This window comes from Bos taurus, chromosome 29 (assembly GCF_002263795.3).
Source record: "Bos taurus isolate L1 Dominette 01449 registration number 42190680 breed Hereford chromosome 29, ARS-UCD2.0, whole genome shotgun sequence".
NCBI lineage: Eukaryota > Metazoa > Chordata > Mammalia > Artiodactyla > Bovidae > Bos > Bos taurus.
The window spans coordinates 50789110-50804614 of NC_037356.1; the positions used below are offsets into that span (position 1 = coordinate 50789110).

The 15505-nt window shown below is 57.0% G+C and overlaps 1 protein-coding gene across 4 annotated transcripts; it reads left to right on the plus strand.

Annotated features, from left to right (window-relative positions):
- Window positions 1-23: 23 nt before the first annotated feature.
- On the plus strand, window positions 24-15195 carry RNH1 (ribonuclease/angiogenin inhibitor 1). Of its 4 annotated transcripts, none has more exons than XM_024987152.2 (10): window positions 24-240; window positions 7104-7209; window positions 12677-12847; window positions 12964-13134; window positions 13508-13678; window positions 13771-13941; window positions 14025-14195; window positions 14415-14585; window positions 14720-14890; window positions 15013-15195. In XM_024987152.2, exons 1-10 carry the CDS (start codon window positions 39-41, stop codon window positions 15098-15100), a joined length of 1593 nt encoding a protein of 530 aa, XP_024842920.1. In that variant the 5' UTR covers window positions 24-38; the 3' UTR covers window positions 15101-15195.
- The last annotated feature ends 310 nt before the right edge of the window (window positions 15196-15505 follow it).

Here is a 15505-nt window from a genome sequence, read left to right on the forward strand (position 1 = left end):
CGAGGGAGGAGCGAACGCCGGCGCGCTCCGATGACGTCATGGCGCCCTGTGCGCCTCCGCGCGTGCGCGCTCCCTGCGGGCCCTCCTCCCGGGGCACGCTGGGAGCCCCGACGCGCGGCGCAGAGTATGCGTCTGCGCATTGCCTCTTGGCTTGCTTGTCTCGCGTGGTCGTGGGATCCGCTCTTTGGGGTCCTGCAAGTTACACGACCGAGGGCTTGCCAGTCAGACTTTCCTTCTCCAGTTGAGTAACCCCGACCTTATTCCCCACAGAACCGACCCCTGGGAAGGACAGACAGCCCTGGCAGAACGCACTCGCCCGGATGGCGCCCGGCCTTGGGATGGGCCTTGGGATAGCCACCCGGCCTCGTGCAGCTTTTGCCCGAGGCCCGGGGAGGTGGGCGGGCAGCTCCCGTGGTGAAGAGAATGACCTAAGTGGGACAGCGCCTCGGTGGCTGAGGACTCGGGTTGTGACGAGGGCTAGCTGAAAACAGTCAGTGTCAGCCTGTGGAGATTGCTTGCGGACATTGAATACGTCTGAACTGTTGTTACAGTTAAACGCTCCGGAAACAAACTCTCAGAAGGACAGCGTGGAGAGTGGAGTGCAGTTTAGTACACCAGCGGTCGGAGGCGGAGTCTCCTCTTTAGCCAGGGACTCCGACCAACTTTTGTGAAAACCTTATATATCTTAAGTGTACTGCTCAAGCCCACAGCTCCAAATTCCTTAACCCTAGCCTGGAAAGTGTTAAAGGGAAATACAATCAGGTTACAGCCATGAGTCATAATCAGAAGGGGCAGCTGGTTATACATTGCAGCCTACACTGATGGGGGCCATAAAGATTACAGAGCTGATTAACTACGTAGGGGAGTATTGCATTCTTTTTGGCGACGGGAAATCTTGGTATGGAATCTTGTGTTTATCAGTCTGGGAGTACAGTTCCGCCGTAGGCATGTTATCCCCATGGCTACCAGGCACATAGTCCAAAGTTCACTGAAAGTGCAAGATGGCGTTTCCTTCTTTTTCAAGATGGAGTCAGCTCAGCCTGTTCCTTTCCTGCTTCACAGTGACACACACGGGCCGTGACGTCAGGTTGCTTACGTGTCTGTTCACATACTTGCGTCTGTTCGTGTACACATACCTATTCTTTGTTGTTCAGTTCCTAAGTCGTGCCTGTCCCTTTGTGACCCCGTGGGTCGCAACACACCAGTCTTTGCTGTCCTTCACTATCTCCCAGAGTTTGCTCAAACTCATGTCACTTGAGTCAGTGATGCTATCCAACCATCTCATCCTCTGTCATCCCCTTCTCCTCCCGCCCTTAATCTTCCTCAGCATCAGGGTCTTTGCAATGAGTTTGCTCTTTGCATCATCAAGTATTGGAGCTTCAGCTTCAGCACAGCCCTCCCAATGACTATTCAGGGTTGATATCCTTTACTATAGATTGGTTTGATCTCCTTGCAGTCCAGGGGACTCTCAAGCGTCTTCTTCAACACCACAGTTCAAAAGCATCAGTTCTTCAGTTCTCGGCCTTCTTTATGGTCCAACTCTCACATCTGTACGTGACTACTGGAAAAACCACAGCTTTGACTGTACAGACCTTTGTCCGCAAAGTGACGTCTCTGCTTTTACTACACCGTCTAGGTTTGTCATAGCTTTCCTTCCAAGGAGCAAGTGTCCTTTAATTTCGTGGCTGCAGTCTTCGTCCGCAGTAATTTGGGAGCCCAAGGAAAGAAAATATGTCACTGTTTCCACTTTTCCCCTCTATTTGCCATGAAGTGATGGGACTGGATGTCATGATCTTAGTTTTTTGAAAGTTGAGTTTTAAGCCAGCTTTTTTACTCTCCTGTTTGACCAGCAGCAAGAGGCTCGTTGGTTTCTCTTCACTTTCTGCCATTAGAGCTGTATCATCTCCATATCTGAGGTTGTTGATATTTCTCCCAGCAATCTTGATTTCAGCTTGTGCTTCCTCCAGCCTGGCATTTCACATGGTGTACTCTGCATATAAGTTAAATTAACAGGGTGACAATATGCAGCCTTGCCATACTCATGTTTGGTATGTCACAGACCCTCCCACGTGTGCCCATGAAACTTTTAGCCAAGATAGAGTCTACCACAGAGCCCTTGAGTAGCTTAGCATCATTCCCCTTTGACCTCCAAGGAGCCTTTCTGTTTGTGTTAGGGGAGGTCTCTCGGCTTCAAGAATGAGAAATATGTGGTTTAGGCAGGGCCCAGCCTCCTCCCAGAAGGCAATGGCACCCCACTCCAGTACTCTTGCCTAGAAAATCCCATGGACGGAGGAGCCTGGTAGGCTGCAGTCCACGGGGTCGCTAGAGTCGGACACGACTGAGCGACTTCACTTTCACTTTTCACTTTCATGCATTGGAGAAGGCAGTGGCAACCCACTCCAGTGTTCTTGCCTGGAGAATCCCAGGGACAGGAAAGCCTGGTGGGCTGCCCTCTGTGGGGTCGCAGAGAGTCGGACACGACTGAAGCGACGTAGCAGATAGCAGAAAGGGAATGAATCTCCAGTTGCTTTACCCTGGGGGCGGAAGGGGGCATCTGCCTTCTTGCCTTGGTCAGAAGTCTGAAATGGGCCTTAGGGGTTACAATCAAGGTATCTACAGGCGGACTCTCTCCAGAAGGTCCAGGGGAGAACTTCGGGCTTGGCCTTTTCCAGCGCCGAGAGAGAGAGAGAGAGAGAGAGAGAGAGAGAGCGAGAGAGAGAGAGAGAGAGAGAGAGAGGGGGAGAGAGAGAGAGGGGGAGAGAGAGAGAGAGGGAGAGAGAGAGAGGGAGAGAGATGGAGAGGGACAGAGAGAGAGAGAGAGAGAGAGAGCGAGAGAGAGAGAGAGAGAGAGAGAGAGAGAGCGAGCCTCATGCACCCTCGAGGCAGCGCGGCTGCAGCTCCCGCTTCCGCTGTCACTCTCGCTCTCTGACTTTGGCTTCTCTGCTTCTCTTTATGGATCTTTATGACTACCTGGCTCCTCTCTGATTTTGGCTTCTCTGCTTCTCCTTCATGGATCTTTATGACTACCCGGCTCCTCTCTGATTTTGGCTTCTCTGCTTCTCCTTCATGGATCTTTATGACTACCTGGCCTGTCCAAGTAGTCCAGGACAGTCTCCCCACCTCAGGGTTCTTAACTTGGTCGCATCTGCAGAGACCCCCTTGTCGTCTAAGATAACTTGCAGCTTTGGGGATTAGGGCATGACCATCTCTGGGGGCTGTTATTCTGCCCACTGTTCCTTATCTCTCGTTTTTACTTGTAAAATGGTATTGTGTGTACAGGAGCAGGAGGAGCGCAGCACAGGTGTCAGGCCGTTTTCTCCTGGAGGATGATGACTGCTTAGGTTTTCCATTCCCTCGGCTGCCATACTTGACCCGGATAAAAGCAGAGCCCCATCCGCCTGCTCCCCCCGCCCCCGTGTGTCCCCCCGCCCCCGTGTGTGCCCACCTTACTGTGTCACCCCAGGTACGCCATATGCATTCCAACACATGTGAGTAATAAACACACCCCCCTGAAGCTTTCTAACGATCTTTGCTGAAGGCTGCTGTGCAATCACGAGGGTGGGTCAAGTCATGACACTCGTTATGGTTAGGCCTAGAGGGGAGTGAAACAGATGTGTTATGATGCTTTTAACGTTTTTCTGATAGACATTTAGATTGTTTCCAGGTTTGGACAGTTGCAAAATGCTGTAGACATTCTGAACATGTCTCCTTGGCTCATGTGTGAATATTCCTCTTGATTGATACACAGAAATGGAGGGGTGTATAGTGTTTACATAAGCCAAACTCCACATTTGTTACCTGAAAAACTGGGTTTGCTTCATGGTGGATCTCGAGCCAAAAGATATAAACAAGCCAAAGATTGGGAGAAGAAAGGATTATTATTCAGAGCAAGTAAGAACACAGTGACCTTTCCCAAAGCACTGTCTCCCGCCAGAGCCCGAGGCTTGTGTGATTGAAGTCAGGAGGGTCAGAGGAGGTCATCTCCACCCCTTCGGTGCAGTAGGTCTGGCGGCTGAGACTTGAGGCTCATCGTCACCAGTGAAACGGAACCGAGAGGCTACAGCCGGTGGACCACCTTGGCTGTGGTTACTGCTCTCGCCTGATGGCAGTGTTTGCTTCTGCGTTCCTTTTTCCCTTAGGACCAATTCCTAAGACCTGTTCAAGAGCCAGTATCCTGCCCAGGCTTAGATCACGGAATGGCTTTGGTCAAAATGGCTTCTCGTCTGTCAGGAAAGCCATGCCTGTTTCTCTTTCCCGGGACACCCTACTATGTCTGTGTGTGCATGCGTGCCCTACCATGCCTGCTTACACACACACACACCCCCCTACCGTGTCTGCTCACACACACACACACACACACACACACACACGCGTTTCACCAGCCAGGACAAATAACATCTTTTCCTTTCTGGCAGCAAAAAGAAGTGATTCAGGTATCTGATTTCCGTGCTCTGGGAAACGCCACGTCTGCCTGCCGCGGGGAGGAGGCAGACGAAGCTCCGTCGCCCGTTTCCGTGGGGTGGTCGCGGCTCCCCGCGCCTGCGCCCGCCTCCTCCCCACGCGGCGGCCTGCCCCGGTGCTGGGCGACGAAGTGGAAAGTCAGACAGGGACGGCAGCTTCTACCCGGGAGCTCAGCGGAAAGCGGCGCAGCCTAGCTCGGGGGCACAGGCTCGGCGCGCGTCTCAGAAAGAGCCCGGGCCAGGCGGGGAGGGCCGAGGTCGCGGGGGGCTTCCGGGGGCGAGGGCGGCTCGGCGCCCGCCTCGGGGCACGTCTGCCCCGGCGCCGCCAGGCCCCGCCCCCAGGGCCCCGCCCTGGCCGTGACCCTAACTCCCGCCTGGCGGAAGACGCGGCTCGGCCCTCAGGTCTGCGGCGGCTGGAGGTGAGATCGCGGTCCGGGGGCGAGCGGGGCGCCGCGGCACTTCGGGGTCCTCCGGCCACTGACCGCGGGGCTGCTGACTCCCGGGCCCGAGAAAAGGCGGGGGCCGGGGGGACCGGGAGTCCTCTCCCTAGGGTGGCCCCGGCCCGCCCCTGCGCTCACCCCAGACCCCCGGACACACGCGGGGCCTCCGGCGGGCGTGGAGGGCGGCGGCGGCCCTGGGTGGCCGCCGCTCCCTGCCGCCCCCCGCGCCCCGCGGAGGTAACCGCGCTGCGCCGGGGGGGAGGCTGGGCCGTACCCGAGGCGGAAGGGACGCAGGCGTGTGTCCGGCGCGGTCTTGCGCAGCAGCTTTTAAGTCGCCGCGCTTTTAAGCGTTAATTCGGGGCCGTTACTGAGATCCTGGGCCGTGACTCAGGGCTACGGAGCAGCCCAGCTGGTGGGAGTCCTGATTCCCAGGGAGGCCGTGGGTGGGACGCGTGGTTGTTCCTGCCCAGATCAGGCAGGCTCACCGGGGGCTTGTGAGGAGGCTGTACACACAGCGTCTTTGGGGATGTTTATACTTTCTCGTGGATTTTCAAAGGGATGGGTGTCCATTGGAAGCTATGAAGCCCCGGCGTCAACGGAGTGATACTCAGAAGTCGGGTCAGGGCTGGGGCGTCTCAGCTGCTGGTATCTGCCTCCTACCAGGGAGAGCCGAGTGCCCTCCTGTCAGGCTGGGAGTCAGGGAGCTTCAGGGCGAGGGCGCAGGTGGGGAGCAGTGTGGGTCCGTGGGGCCTGGGACCGCCTGCTGGCCCCCTTCCTGGGATGACAGGACTCTGAGTCAGGGTTTGGCTGGCCACACCCTGGCCTGGGGGCGGGGGGGGGGCGGCGGGGTGGGTCTGGTTTTGCTCTGCGCAGTGAGCCGGGTGGCCTCTGCAGGGATGGCCTGTCCGCATGAGGACATGTGAAGTGGCCGGTTACCCGAGCCCTGGCCTCGGTTTCTCAGCAGGCTCCCTACTAGGACGTGCAGGCGTAAATCTGTGACTCTTGCCCAATTGTCGGCGCTAGAGCTTTCCCAGCAAGAAAGGAATGAGAGCCTTTGCCTGGCTGGCTTTCTGCCCACTGTGGGCTCCATCAGCCTGCAGATGGAGGGGCGTCCCCTGTTCAGCCAGGCCGGGGCCGTGCCAGGCACAGACACACACGAGTGAGACACTGTTCTCAGGAACCTGGGGTCCCCGCAAGCAGGAATCTCACATGGGCCTGGGTCACCCTGTCTCCGGAGACCTGGGAAGGCATGGCTTCCAGGCGCGAGTCTTCACTGAATGCTTGCTCTTTGTATGAAACCCACTCCCTGCCCTGAACCTGGGCAGCCCCCCAGCTCCTGGCTCCCCGAGGGCTCCTCTCCTGCGGGCCCCGCCTTCTGGGCCACAGGCAGCAGCAGCTCTGCGTGGCCCTGCTGAGGTCTCAGGGCCTGTGCCCTCCTATCCCAGACCTGCTGGCCAGAGGCCTCCCTCCTCTCAGCCTCCTTGGTGAGCTGGCTTCTCGGGGGGCAGGTCCCCGGGCTGAGTCAGAGTGGGGCGGAGGACATGCCCTGCACCGATTACAAGCTCCCAGAGGGGATCTGTAAGCAGGCACCCCAGGGTGCCACTCAAGAGTGCACCGTCGAGTGCAGGCCACTGGGCCTGGAGTCCCCACCCCACCTGCTGCGTCCTGTCCAGGGCCCTTGAAGCTGGTGCCCCCGAGGAGCTGCTGGTGACCACAGGCACCTGCCCCCCACGCAGCTGCTTCGGGGCAGGGAGGGCCCAGGTGCATCCTGGGGGTCGGCTCCAGCCCCTGTGCCCCCAGCTGAGTCTCCAGGCTTTCTGGCCCACGGGCCCCCTCCTCTCCACCCGCCCTCGTTCAGGCAGGGGAGAGGCAGAACTTTGGGTGGCTGGCACAGGTTTCCACTTCCTCCTGGGTAGGCGGTGCCCAGGAGGCTACGAATGGGGGCTGGGGGATGAGAGTTGCCTCTGCTCCGGCCACGGCACCCCTGAGCTCTGCGGCCTGTGGTGTCTTCAGCGGGGAGCCCCCTCCCGCTCCTGATCCTGGCGGTGAGGTGGATAGAGGTGCTGAAGCAGGGAAACACGGCAGGCAGGAACCTCTCCTGGGGTGTCTGGGGCCCTGTGGGGTGCTCCCCGCCAGTGGCTGTGGCCCGTCAGACCTTGAGAGCTTGGCTGAAATGTTTTCCTTCTTCCCCTGCCTCTGCCAGGAAACCCTTCACTTCACACCATGAAGCTGGACATCCAGTGTGAGCAGCTCAGCGACGCCCGCTGGACGGAGCTGCTGCCTCTGATCCAGCAGTACGAGGTGGTCAGGTAGGACCGCTGTGCCCACCAACCTGGGGGGCCACCCTCCCGGGGGTGAGCTGTGCTCCCAGGTCATGGGGGGCCACCCTCCGGGGGTGAGCTGTGCTCCCAGGTCATGGGGGGCCACCCTCCGGGGGTGAGCTGTGCTCCCAGGTCATGGGGGGCCACCCTCCCGGGGTGAGCTGTGCTCCCAGGTCACGTCACTTAGAGAAAGTCGAGGTGACAGTCGCTCAGTCGTGTCCAACTCTTCGCGACCCCATGGACTGTAGCCCACCCCAATCCTCTGTCCATGGGCTTTTCAGGCAAGAAAACTGGAGTGGGTTGCCATTCCCTTCTCCAGGGGATCTTCCTGAACCAGGGATCGAACTTGGGTCTCCCTTACTGCAGGCAGACTCTCTACTGTCTGAGCCACCAGGGAAGCCCTTACACTTGTAGACGCTTGATATAAACCTTGCATGGTTTTCTGCGGCGTGAAGTATTACTCTTTCTGTACTTTTCCAGCCATTTGAAGGTAAACTCATTCTGGCTGGGCCTGCAGGTCAGAGCGTCCCCTTCCCCTGGGCACGAAGTTGCTGCAGCCCGCTCATGGGGGCAGTCTGCCCCCTGCCCTGGCCAGGCTGTGGTCGAATCTGAGCCCAGACTAGCCCTCTAACCCAGAAGTTCCTCAGGGCTCACAAGCAAGAGACAAGAGCCTGTCTGCTTCACGTTTTCCTTTTGGGTTTATTTGAAGTAGTTTTAGGTTTACGGAAGAGTCACAAAACGAGGCAGGGTCCCCTGTGCACCGTCACCTGGGGCGCTGGTCAAGGTGAGGCGCCCGACATGGCCTGGACTCAACGTCACCAGCTTTTCCGAGAGCGCCGTGCAGGCCCCCACGGCCCCTCCCGTCTGTGATGGCCTCTCTGTCCCCCTTGTCCTTGGCTGCCTGACGGTGGGGTCTGCTCGCTGGGGCTCTGGTGAAAGTCCCTCTGACACCTTCCCGTGGTTGAGTCACACGTCTTTGGGAAGACAACAGAATGACATTGTGTCCTGCCTGGCATGCTGTACCGTGGAGATATTGTCCCAGGGGTGCCACATGGTCACCCCCGGTGGTCACCGTGGCTGCTGATGAGGGGGTGTTGCCGGTTCTCAGGGTGAGACACCTTCAGGCTCTGCTAACATTTTGCTTCTGCTCAGAGCTTTGCCCACCCATCTTTGCATCTGTTGGTGGGTCTTGCCAGACAGCATTACTAGGACTTCGTCAGCTGGGAGTGTAGTTTCTGCCTTCCTTCCACGTTTCTCGATTGTCTTTTCCGGGCGACAGCTGGCGCCCCTCCCACCTGGGTCCACTCGATTGTTTACTTGGTTGCCTGGCGGTGGTGCTGGGTCGCGCTCTGGTGCGTCCCGCGCTGGCCTCCCTGGGACCTGCAGCGGGCCTGTGCCCTCGAGCTGCTCCGTCTGGGTCTGGTTTCTCTTCCTGGAAGTGGACAGGCGCCGTACCTGCTGCCTGTGCCCCGTGGAAGGTGTGGGGGCACACGTCCCTACACGTGTCGTTATCTTAACAGGTTCACGAGCTGATCTGGTCACTTCTTTCTCTTTCATTGTAAGATGTGCTGTGACCTGCATTGTTCAGTTCTTGGCCCAAGTGAAAGGTTGTTGCTGAGCCGTGAAAGACACTGGGATTCTTGGCCTCCGCAGGAGAGGAATTCAATCCAGGGCCAGTGACGAGGCTTGATCGCTCAGAGCTTTTGTGTGATAAAGTTTTATTAAAGCATAAAGGAGATAGAGACAGCTTCTGACACAGACATCAGAAGGGGGCACAAAGAGTGTCCCCCTGCACTAGCATCCATCTGTAGCTGGATGTTATATAGCTACTAGCAGTCTGCTAATTAGAGAAAGGGCTTCCCCTGTGGCTCAGCTGGTAAAGAATCCACCTGTAATGCGGAGACCTGGGTTCGATCCCTGGCTTGGGAAGATCCCCTGGAGAAGGGAAGGGCTACCCACTCCAGTATCCTGGCCTGGAGAATTCCACGGACTGTAAAGTCCATGGGGTTGCAAAGAGTCAGACACAACTGAGCAGTCATGCCCTCCAGGAGTCTATTTCCCAGCCCTGTGTCAGTTCTGGCAGCTCAGTGGTGGGGTCAATGGCGACCTCCTCCAAGAGGGCTCATGCCACACCCAGGTCTGCAGCCCACTGCTCACCTGTGCCTCCAGTGAACTAAGGAGGACTGGAAGGGGTGAATTTAACTCAGATGACCATCATATCTACTACTGTGGGCAAGAATCACCTATAAGAAATGGGGTAGCCATCACAGTCAACAGAAGAGTCCAAAGTGCAATACTTGGATGCAGTCTCAAAAATGACAGAATGATCCCTGTTCATTTCCAAGGCAAACCATTCAATATCACGGTAATCCAAGTCTATGCCCCGACCAGTAACGCTGAAGAAGCCCAAGTTGAACGTGTCTATGAAGACCTACAAGACCTTTTAGAACTAAAACCCAAAAAAGATGTCCTTTTCATTATAGGGGACTGGGATGCAAAAGTAGGAAGTCAAGAAACACCTGGAGTAACAGGCAAATTTGGCCTTGGAATACGGAATGAGGCAGGGCAAAGACTAATAGAGTTTTGCCAAGAAAATGCACTGGTCATAACAAACACCCTCTTCCAACAACACAAGAGAAGACTCTGTACATGGACATCACCAGATGGTCAACACCGAAATCAGATTGATTATATTCTTTGCAGCCAAAGATGGAGAAGCTCTATACAGTCAACAAAAACAAGACCAGGAGCTGACTGTGGCTCAGATCATGAACTCCTTATTGCCAAATTCAGACTTAAATTGAAGAAAGTAGGGAAAACCATTAGACCATTCGGGTATGACCTAAATCAAATCCCTTATGATTATACAGTGGAAGCGAGAAATAGATTTAGATCTGATAGATAGAGTGCCTGATGAACTATGGATGGAGGTTTGTGACATTGTACGGGAGACAGGGATCAAGACCATCCCCATGGAAAAGAAATGCAAAAAAGGAAAATGGCTGTCTGAGGAGGCCTTACAAATAGCTGTGAAAAAAAGAGAAGCAAAAAGCAAAGGAGAAAAGGAAAGATATACCCATTTGAATGCAGAGTTCCAAAGAATAGCAAGGAGAGATAAGAAAGCCTTCCTCAGTGATCTGTGCAAAGAAATAGAGGAAAACAACAGAATGGGAAAGACTAGAGGTCTCTTCAAGAAAATTAGAGATACCAAGGGAACATTTCATACAAAGATGGGCTCAATAAAGGACAGAAATGGTATGGACCTAACAGAAGCAGAAGATATTAAGAAGAGGTGGCAAGAATACACAGAAGAACTATACAAAAAAGATCTTCATGACCCAAATAACCATGATGGTGTGATCACTCACCTAGAGCCAGACATCCTGGAATGTGAAGTCAAGTGGGCCTTAGGAAGCATCACTACGAACAAAGCTAGTGGAGGTGATGCAATTCCAGTTGAGCTATTTCCAGTCCTAAAAGATGATGCTGTGAAAGTGCTGCACTCAATATGCCAGCAAATTTGGAAAACTCAGCAGTGGCCACAGGACTGGAAAAGGTCAGTTTTCATTCCAATCCCAAAGAAAAGCAATGCCAAAGAATGCTCAAACTACTGCACGATTGCACTCATCTCACACGCTAGTAAAGTAATGCTCAAAATTCTCCAAGCCAGGCTTCAGCAGTACGTGAACCGTGAACTTCCAGATGTTCAAGCTGGTTTTAGAAAAGGCAGAGGAACCAGAGATCAAATTGCCAACATCTGCTGGATCATCGAAAAAGCAAGAGAGTTCCAGAAAAAACGTCTACTTCTGCTTTATTGACTACGCCAAAGCCTTTGACTGTGGGGATCACAATAAACTGTGGAAAATTCTTCAAGAGATGGGAATACCAGACCACCTTACCTGCCTCTTGAGAAACCTATATGCGGGTCAGGAAGCAACAGTTAGAACTGGACATGGAACAACAGACTGGTTCCAAATATGAAAAGGAGTACGTCAAGGCTGTATATTGTCACCCTGCTTATTTAACTTATATGCAGAGTACATCATGAGAAATACTGGGCTGGAGGAAGCACAAGCTGGAATCAAGATTGCCGGGAGAAATATCAATAACTTCAGATACGCAGATGACGCCACCCTTAGGCCAGAAAGTGAAGAAGAGCCTCTTGATGAAAGAGTGAAAAAGTTGGCTTAAACCTCAACATTCAGAAAACTAAGATCATGGCATCCCGTCCCATCACTTCATGAAAAATAGATGGGGAAACAGTGAGAAGAGTGGCAGGTTTTATTTTTCTGGGCTCCAAAATCACTGCAGATGGTGACTGCAGCCATGAAATTAAAAGATGCTTACTCCTTGGAAGGAAAGTTATGACCAACCTAGAGAACATATTAAAAACCAAAGACATTACTTTACCAACAAAGGTCCATCTCGTCAAGGCTGTGGTTTTTCCAGTAGTCATGTATGGATGTGATAGTTGGACTATAAAGAAAGCTGAGCACCGAAGAATTGATGCTTTTGAACTGTGGTGTTGGAGAAGACTCTTGAGAGTCCCTTGGATAGCAAGGAAATCCAACCAGTACACCCTAAAGGAAATCCTTCCTGAATATTCATTGGAAGGACTGATGTTGAAGCTGAAACTCCAAGACTTTGGCCACCTGATGTGAAGAACTGACTCATTGGAAAAGACCCTGATGCTGGGAAAGATTGAGGGCAGGAAGAGAAGGGGATGACAGAGGATGAGATGGTTGGATGGCATCAGCAACTCAGTGGACATGAGTTTGGGTAAACTCCGGGAGTTGGTGATGGACAGGGAGGCCTCGTGTGCTGCAGTTCATGGGGTTGCAAAGAGTCGGACATGACTGAGTGACTGAACTGAGCTGAATTAGAGAAAGGAGATGTCCCAAAACTCAGAGACTGGCACCAGGCCCCTCACCCACAACATGCATTTTGAGATAACATTGGCAGCTGGTGAGTCATCCTGAGCCATGAAACAGTTGACAGAAGTCTTGAGGAAAGGCAGGTTTCCAAGTAAAGACATCGTGTCATTAACATAGTGTAAGAGAACATTTGCATGAGTAAAACATACTGGTTAGTCAAGTGGGCTCTTAGGCAGAACCAACTTGAAGACCGAGTCTAGGGTGAATACACAGTTCATTAACATAGCTTGAGAAAAGCATTTGCGTGAGAAAAATGCTTGGTTAGCTCAAGGTTGAGAAGAGTTCTGCTGGAACCAGGTGTTGTCATGGCAACGCAGAGTTTTAAAAGAAGCCTTTTGTAAATTTGTGGAGAAGGAAAAAAACCTAACACTTGCAGTTTGTCTCCTCTGCCGCTTGAGAGAGAGTGAGTGTCTGACCCTTGCAGCCTGCCTCCGGTTTGGTGCCTGTGGCCTTCCTGCCTGGTGCCCTGTCGCGGGATGCTCCCCGGCCGCCGTGTGCAGTGACGGTGTGTCTGCCCGCAGGCTGGACGACTGCGGCCTCACGGAGGTGCGCTGCAAGGACATCGGGTCCGCGCTGCAGGCCAACGCGTCCCTGACGGAGCTCAGCCTGCGCACCAACGAGCTCGGCGACGGCGGCGTGCTCCTGGTGCTCCAGGGCCTGCAGAGCCCCACCTGCAAGATCCAGAAGCTCAGGTGCGGCGCTTGGGTGGGCTGGCCCTGGGCCCCGAGTCTCCCACAGCCTAGGTGGCTTGTCTTCGGCGGGGGGGGGTTGGCTGGCTCTCAGGCCCCCTGACGGCCCGTGTCTCCAGCCTCCAAAACTGCTGCCTGACGGAGGCTGGCTGCGGAGTCCTGCCGGGCGTGCTGCGCTCCCTGCCCACCCTGCGGGAGCTGCACCTCAGCGACAACCCGCTGGGGGATGCCGGCCTGCGGCTGCTCTGTGAGGGGCTCCTGGACCCCCGGTGCCGCCTGGAGAAGCTGCAGTGAGTGTGCCTGCCCGGGGCCCTGCGTGGCCTCAACCACCCCGGGCACCCCCAGCCCTGTTCTCACCCATCCCCTGCGTTGTGCGGAGTGTCTGCCCTGGGCAGGTCCCCTCCCAGCTCATCGCCTGCGGGGAGCTTTGAGGCGGCCCTGTGGCCCTGGGGAGCCTAGATGGGGTCAGTGTTGGCTGGAGGAGGCTGAGCCCGAAAGGCCCAGCTGGGCCAGGTCTCTACCAGGGAGACAGCCCCTGGCCCCTGTGCTGTCCCACCTGGGAGCCCGACAGCCTCTGCTGTCCTCTTCACTGAGGCGGGGGGAAACGAGACCGGACAGGTGCCCTCCAGGCCAGGCTCAGGGCTGACCACCGCTTGCCCCCAGGCTAGAGTACTGCAGCCTGACAGCCGCCAGCTGCGAGCCCCTGGCCGCGGTGCTCAGGGCCACGCGGGACCTGAAGGAGCTCGTGGTGAGCAACAATGACATCGGCGAGGCCGGGGTCCAGGCGCTGTGCCGGGGCCTGGCGGAGTCTGCTTGCCAGCTGGAGACTCTCAAGTAAGCTGCTGTCGGGAGTGGGGCGGGGCAGGGGGCACGGGCGGGCATGGGGTTGGGGGCTCCCCAGCTCCCGGCGCCTCTCGTGCCCCCAGATTGGAGAACTGCGGCCTCACGGCGGCCAACTGCAAAGACCTGTGTGGGATCGTGGCCTCCCAGGCCTCGCTGAAGGACCTGGACCTGGGCAGCAACCGGCTGGGCGACGCGGGCCTTGCGGAGCTGTGCCCCGGGCTGCTGAGCCCCAGCTCCCAGCTCAGGACCCTGTGGTGAGTCCGCCCCCGGGTGGGGCGGGCAGACGGGCACCCGCGCGTGTCAGGGTCTCTGTGTTGACGGGGACCCCACCCCGCAGGCTCTGGGAGTGTGACCTCACCGTCAGCGGCTGCAGAGAGCTCTGCCGCGTCCTCCAGGCCAAGGAGGCCCTGAAGGAGCTGAGTCTGGCGGGCAACAGCCTGGGGGACGAGGGCGCCCAGCTGCTGTGCGAGAGCCTGCTGCAGCCCGGCTGCCAGCTGGAGTCCCTGTGGTGAGGGGGCCGCAGGGCGTGTGGGGGCTGGAGGCCCCGGGCGCTCGGGGATGAACTTGGGGGATACGGGGCGGCGACAGCACTGGGGCCCTGGAGGACCGGCCAGGAGGGCACCGTGGCCGCCTGAGGACAGGCGCACTCGGGGCTTGGGCCCCCGGGGGCCTCCCAGGGCCCCGCAGAAGTTTGGGCAGAGGTGACTGCAGCCCCTGCCGCCCTCAGGGTGAAGTCCTGCGGGTTTACGGCCGCCTGCTGCCAGCACTTCAGCTCTATGCTGACCCAGAACAAGCATCTCTTGGAGCTGCAGCTGAGCAGCAACCCGCTGGGCGACGCGGGCGTCCACGTGCTGTGCCAGGCCCTGGGCCAGCCGGGCACTGTGCTGCGGGTGCTCTGGTGAGCTGCTGGGGGGTATGTCCACCGGGGCTGACGGTGGGGATGGCCAGGACCTAGACCCCCTGGCACCCCACTATCTGGTGGCCACCTGGGGGCGCGCCCTCCACCTGACCGTAGCTCCGCCCTCTGCCCAGGGTGGGCGACTGTGAGCTGACGAACAGCAGCTGTGGCGGCCTGGCCTCACTCCTGCTGGCCAGCCCCAGCCTGCGGGAGCTGGACCTGAGCAATAACGGCCTGGGCGACCCCGGCGTCCTGCAGCTGCTGGGCAGCCTGGAGCAGCCCGCCTGCAGCCTGGAGCAGCTGGTGTGAGTGGCCGTGGGGTGGGGGTGGCGGGGCGTAGGTGGGCAGGGGCAGGCAGGTGAGGTGAGAAGCCGGGGTGGGGGGCTCGGCTCCTCTCACCCCCTCCCCGCCCCGCTTCCCCCCGCAGCCTGTACGACATCTACTGGACCGAGGCAGTGGACGAGCGCCTGCGGGCTGTGGAGGAGAGCAAGCCTGGCCTGCGGATCATCTCCTGAGCCCCGTCCCCCACGGGGCGTTAACTGAGAAAAGGTCAAGTCAGCTCATTTCTGGCGGAGAATCTTAGGCACTTTATTAAAACTCCTTTTTGGCAGCAGGCGTCTTTGTCCACACTTGTCCCCACGAGGTGCTGGTGTAGAGGGAGTGAGGTTTTCACGAGCGCCTGCAGTGGCTTGAAGTGGGTCAGAGGTCCGGAGTCTGGGCTAGGAGTGTGCCCGGCAGGCTCCTCCACAGGGGTCTGGCCTGAGCTCCCAGGTGCTGGCAGGACCCCTGCACCCCACCCAGGCCTTCCTCCAGTTTGTGAGAAGAGCGTCCCAGCTGCACTGAGGGGCGCCGGAAGCGGGCCCTGCCTCGCTCAGCAGCAGTGCCCCCGGCTGCCCGTGGGGGAGCTGCTCCCGGGGCCC